General features: G+C 32.4%; 1 protein-coding gene across 1 annotated transcript; it reads right to left on the bottom strand.

Moving 5' to 3' along the window:
- Positions 1-1,951: 1,951 nt before the first annotated feature.
- Positions 1,952-3,405, bottom strand: LOC139901457 (squamosa promoter-binding-like protein 4). Its single transcript, XM_071884169.1, has 2 exons — positions 3,110-3,405; positions 1,952-2,150 (listed from the first exon to the last, which is right to left on the bottom strand). The coding sequence occupies exons 1-2, from the start codon at positions 3,403-3,405 to the stop codon at positions 1,952-1,954; spliced, it is 495 nt and encodes a 164-aa protein (XP_071740270.1).
- Positions 3,406-6,557: the final 3,152 nt, after the last annotated feature.

Raw genomic sequence — 6,557 nt, 5'->3', positions numbered from 1 at the left:
GCAAAATGATCAAGAAAACAGTAAAGTGTTCATCCTGGCAATAAGAACAACGTTCCGTAATATAGGAACGCCGTTCCATCATCAAGAACGACGTTCTAAAGCCTAGAACGACGTTCTACCTGGAAATTTACAAAGGAAATTGAAACAAAACAAGATGGAATTTCTAGCACGATTCAAGAACGACGTTCCTTTGAAAGAACGGTGTTCCACATTTGTTCAAGAACAACGTTGTGTCAACCAGAACGATGTTCCACTTCTGAAGCCAAGGAACGACGTTCCATAAAATGGAACGACGTTCTACCTGCGTTTTCTGGGCAGATTTTGAAGAGTATAAAAAGGAAGAGATTAAGGGTTTTCAAGATATCATTCACTCAATAGAATAGTTCGTGGTGGCTGATCAAATTTAGGGTTTTATAGCTATTTTATCAAGGTTTCCATCAAGTTTTCATCATCCATTCTATTCTACATCAAGGATTTGAAGATTGAATCAAGATCTAAAGCTTGTTCTTCATCATCTTCATCTTCTTCATCTAGTCATTTTTGTAATTTCATAAGTTTGGTACAATTTACTATTGTTTATTGCTTAATCATGTTTAGATTAACTTTAATTGCCTGTATTGATCTAGTTCTAGCCATGATTGGCTAGATTTTGTTATGTGCACTTGTTTGTGAAGCCTGATTGCTATGGGTTGTTCATATTGATGATTATTGATTGTGTTTCGATGAACTTATAGTTGATGACTGTGATTTGTCATTAGAATTAGTCACAAGATCCTTTGTTATGATTGTTTTGGACTTTACTTTGATTATATAGGTTGTGCAGCATTCAAAGGGATTTGATTAGTGAAGCAACTTGTACTTCGACACTTAGGTGATCTAGACAATAAAATTAGGGCTTTCAAGGGATTGGGGTTCTAGTTTGGATTGATAATCAATTGCTCCTTAGTCAACATAGTGAAGTTGATTTTCTTAAGGGATTTTGATCACCAAAAGGTTTTAGGGGACTTTAACCTAGGCTAAGTACTTGTGATAATTACATTATTTAACTAAGATCAATTGGTATAAGCTTATGGGAATTTGCAAGTATTAATTTGATCACAATAACATCTAGTAGGGATACTAGTCCAAAGTTTGAACACAATTAGACCTTAAGTGAACAAGGAACAACCCTAATGCTTCAAGTGGATTAAACGAGTGTACATGCTTTTAATATTGATATTTACTTAATCACTTTAGTTCTTAGTTTAAATTGAATTAGTTATCTTAATATCTTAGTTTTAAAACCCCTCAATCAAACACAACTTAGGATGATTATGAGTTTACATAGATTCAACTAGCAACTACCGCTCTTTTGGAACGAACTTTAAACGAAACACTTGCTAATTACAACTACCGAGTCGTAGTTTCTCGTGAGTTTGTTTCATAGTCGAGTCAAAGTTTAATTCGATTACAAATTTAAAAGAGAGTAGAAGCATGTGTTTGAAACGAACATCATCACTTGGGTCTCTTACTTTTCGTCACGAGTAATAATTTGCTTCAAGTAGTTTAAGTATAGAATTTGTTAGATCAGGCAACTAGTTAATAAAATTTTTATTTACAAATTATAAACTTAAAAGGTACTAACAACATTATATTCTTCTGCTTGTTAGAAACAATTTTACTTGCACATCCTCAAGGGTGTAAAATACTAAAATGTGATGGTATACGTGCATTCAATTACCATGTTTCTTGTATCTTAAGACTTAAATAGTAGTACGGAGTAAGCAATAGCTAGAACAACCAAATATATCTACAAAACAAACATAATTGAAATAGTCTTATATTGGATAATTAAGCTTAAATTGCGGCCAAGTAATTTGAGTGCGGGTGGTAGCGAGGCTGTATGACAGAAGAGAGCAAGCGTGATGACCGATCGAATATATGATCTGAGCGTACGTAGATCAGAATAAGCTTACCATGAAGAGGAATTGGATCGAGTACTACTTGTATCACCAATTACTTGACTCGAACTCTCGTGCCTGAACCCACCTTTCCCTATCACAGCTTGAGTTGCTTCAGATGATGACTTTCGACGACGACGTTCATTGTGGTCTGCTAAACGGATTCGACAACTTCTTCTTGCATCGTCAAATTCCGATACATCATGAAACCTATATATGTAAAACCCATGTTAAACGCAATGGTGGAGCTTAAAAATAATGTTTGAGGGTCAAAATCCTCTAGTGTGTGACCTGTACTTAACAAACAGTGACGAATATTAAAGACAATTCTTGAGGCAATATAATATTTTAAGTAAAATCTTATTTTATACTCCGTACTGTTTATAATCTATGTACGTGTACTTATGCGTATTCTTCTAATTAATACTCCCCCATTTCATATTAATTGTTAATTGTTAATAAACAAGAAACACACGGTTTAAAAAATTGTTATAAAAGTACTTAAGTGTAACATAAGAAGTATAATCACCAATTGACCTAAGAGCATAGTAAGAAACACTAAATCTAGGGAGTATTACTTATACTATAAATAAAAAAATAAATACTGAGTAATATACATTTAAATATTTTTTTTTAAAAAAAAAGCCAAAATATACATTTAAATATACTTATTTCAATAACTATCACGTAAAAGTAAACATCAATCGTTTCATAAAACTCATTAATACATCCATAACGACAGTTATAAGGGTTATCAATAAAAAAATTCTCATAAAATTATTTGAAAATTATAGAAATTTTAACTTCAGCAAATGAATTTTACTTTATGGTATGTTTAAAAAATCCCTAAAATAAAAAACAACAAAATACTCCGTAATATTTTTAATAAAGTAACTATACTAACACATAAACTGGCAAATCATTAATTCTTTCTTTTTATTCTATGTCATCCGATTCATGTTTACCATCGTTTGCGTATGTGTGAGAGGTTCAGACAAATAATAAATTTTGTACACAACAAAATAAATAAATTAATATCACTGTACTGGTCTTTGATTCAACTTACTATTAATAGGTATCAAAAGTTCATACCCAAGAAATAATTTACTTAAAACAATAAATATAAATTTCTATTTATAGAATTTTCAAAAAGTAAAGAAAAACTAAACCTGCTACATTGCTGACAAAACCTTTGCCGGAGGCCAGACACAACCACCGCCGGAGCTTTAGCATGAACCTCGCAAACTTTATGCCGCCGGTGGTACCGCTTCGCCGCCGTTAGATCAGCTGAACAACCATCCACCTGGCACCAAAACAGTGGCTCATCATGACTATCATCATTACTACTTGTACTCACAATCTTCTTCTTTTTGAGACTGGTGTTATTAGTTTGTGATCCAAAGTTCAAATACTCTTGTGTTATTTCATCATCAGAGTAATCAGATTCAGTTTGATCCATGGACATTGTTGGATTCTTGAATTTTAAAGTTGTTGTTGGTTTTGTTGGAGTTTGATGATTTTGTGGATACATTTTAGTTTTGTGATTTTCAAAATATGATGAACAAAAATGGTATATGATGATGAAGCATGCTAGGAATACCAAGGGAATATTGCTAAAAATAGTAGTAAAGACAAGGCAAAACAAATAGGGAAAAAGTTAAAAAGAGTTATTTTATATAGATTATCCTTTGAGTTAGTTAAAACACCAATTTGTGTCCCTCAAGTTTAATAAAAGAAATTCAATTTATGTTGCTTATAGTGTTGCTTTGTACGAATATTATGATTATTTTTTTATTTTTTTTGAAATGCCAACTTTTATTAGATAAAAGATATGAGAATGCATACAAGTAGCCTTAACGGCTCACGAATATTATGATTATAATTATATTATATTTTAGGACTATTGATCAAACGCTAATTTTTTCAAACGAACTATATATAACAATCACACTAAAAATAAGAAAATTGCCAAAATTCCATATAAATATAAGGACAAATGGTCGAAAAAGGAAATATAAAAGTTAAAATTTTCAATAAAAGAATGTCGGTATGTGTGGATGCATATATGAACGGATATTAAAGTTATTAAACGTTTTTTGAAATCATACACCTTTCTGAACATAAAATCAAAATCACAATTCTTTTTTGACATCAAGAAAAAAATGATATTCTCTTTATTAAAAAATTTAGGCTTTAATATTACCTTTTTTTTTTTTGAACAATTTGCCCCAAATATAATTACATACGGAGTATTATTATTGTTAAAATCTCAAATCTTAAACCATCTCAAATATAGTATAGTATTTGAACTTTAGTATTCTCACTATTAGATCATTTTTAACCCTGATGGACGTGTTAGCGTGTTGCTGGATAAGAGTGGAGTACTTGATGGGTGTGCTGGTAAATTGGTAAATAATGGGTGGCCAACTGAGTGGCGTGTTGATGAGTAGAGGTGGGGTATTTTTTGTTTCTTTTTCATTTTTCTTGATTTTATTTTTTATTTTGTTTAATTAGTTATATTATTATTTTGTAATTATAAAAACAAATTAATTTAATAAAACAAACTAAAATTAAATAGAACAATAATACGCTTACATTTAATAAAAAATATAATAATAAAAAAAAAAATCCTAAACTTACTTTATTTTAAAAAAGTCCTAAAAATTGAAAAATACAATAATATAAATATTAAAAATACTCGTCATCGTCTTCATCTGACAACTAAATTAAGTCGCCAACTCTTCGAGCAAGTTCTTCTTGATATTCATGCAACACTTCTTTTCCTTCGGGTTCTTTATGTTTGAGATGTCCAACGACGACAGAAATTTTGTAGCTTCGAATACAGCTTTCATACGTTCAGCCTTTGTGATTGTGTCCATTTGATGAAGCTTTTTCTTTACTTCGCTCTTGTACGCGTTCACTTGTTGACATAACTCCTCAAATTTTGAAGAGCTTGTTGAACGAGAGCTTGTCGTCGCATCGGAAGATACGAAAGTTCTACCCGCTTTCTTTGCTCGATTCCTTCCAATAGGCCTTTGAATTAGATCATCACCTAAAAGCACATTATCCAGACGATCATCCGTGATATCAATCGAGTGGACCGCGTCTTCCTCATCCTCATCCCGCAAATCTCTACCATAAATAGCTCCACCAACCGGAACAGGAACAAGCCACTTTGGTTTGACTTTCAAAATTTCTCAAGTATCTTTAAACGCCCATTTTTTATTCTCATTATTACAATACTATTTTACCGCACTCTCGTAAAAGCATTGTTCGATTTTTCCACTACGCCTTGGTTTGCGTTTTTCGGCCTCATAATAACCTTGAAAATCTGTACACCCCTTGTCCACATAACGTCATTTCCCGATAACGCATCTTCATTTCGAAATCATCCTTCTTCGTTATCGTTGAATTTTCTCATTACAGTACCCTACAAAGACTGATATTTTTGAGAGTTTCCGATAATCAAATTCTCAGAAGCATCAACCCATCATTTCGCCAACCAACACTCTCTGGTCGATGTTCAAATACTTTTTTTGGCACGGTTCGCGTGCCCTTTCTTTGACTTTTCGTAGGTGACTTCTTTTTTCCTCGCGCCACCGGCTTGTTCGAGTTCTACTTCGGTTTGTGATTGAGTTTGTGGTTGAAAAGGTGGTTGTGGGGATAACTCAAGTTCTCTTTGAATTTCTTGTAGTTTTTGAAGTTATTATAGTTGATAGATTTGTTGTTCAATTTCTTGCGGTTCATATTGAACGAGCTAGTTGTATAGTTGGCAAAAGCATGTGTTGGTCGAGATTGGTTTGAAGATGACGAGTCGGGAGTTGTCGGATCGCTGACGCTGGTTAAACATGTTATTATACATCGAACACTCCGACGTTTTTGAGAAGCAAAAGCATCAATTATCTCACCCGTAGTAAAGATATCAGCAATGTCTCTTTCAATATATAGCAGCAAACAACTTTTCAGACAGTCATCACCCATGCTACAATGAAGTCTAGTTTTCACAATTTTCATTGCCGAGAAAGCTCTTTCACTTGTTGCAGTTGAAACTGGAAGAGTTAATAGCTTATTTTACAGAACCGCTAATTTGCGTAAATCGTAATTGCATTAGATACTCCATATATCACATAGCATTTAGTACACTATTTAACAATTCTAGAAAATTATGGGTAAACTGACCTGGCTCATACAATGATACAAATAATGGATAATTAAGTTGTTCATGTATTTTGATTAAATATTATTTGAGCTTCAATTGAGGGTGGCTTAAGAAAAATAATTACTCATAACCTATTAATTTTTTATTGCAAGTAGGCCCATTGGGGGAGGCTGAGCATCCCTGTCCCCTCTCTGGCTCCGCTACGTAGGATTTGTCTCAAGAGTGCGATGAAATCAGTCTTTTATATCATTAAATGGATAAAATTATAGATATAATAATTATTGGGGGTTTTGGTTATTGGAAGAGCAATAATGTTAGTAGTGTTATAAAAGTAATAATTGGATGATAATTTTATTATTATTATAGATATTGCATAGTATATTTTTTTGAGTATAAATAGGTGTGTTGAGTTAGAGTTTATTGTATGTATTTTTTGGTTAACAAAAACACTCTCTCTC

The sequence above is a fragment of the Rutidosis leptorrhynchoides genome, chromosome 3 (genome assembly GCF_046630445.1).
Source record: "Rutidosis leptorrhynchoides isolate AG116_Rl617_1_P2 chromosome 3, CSIRO_AGI_Rlap_v1, whole genome shotgun sequence".
Taxonomy (NCBI): domain Eukaryota; kingdom Viridiplantae; phylum Streptophyta; class Magnoliopsida; order Asterales; family Asteraceae; genus Rutidosis; species Rutidosis leptorrhynchoides.
The sequence above is the reverse complement of the archived record's forward strand: the minus strand, read 5'-3'. Positions and strand labels throughout refer to the sequence as shown.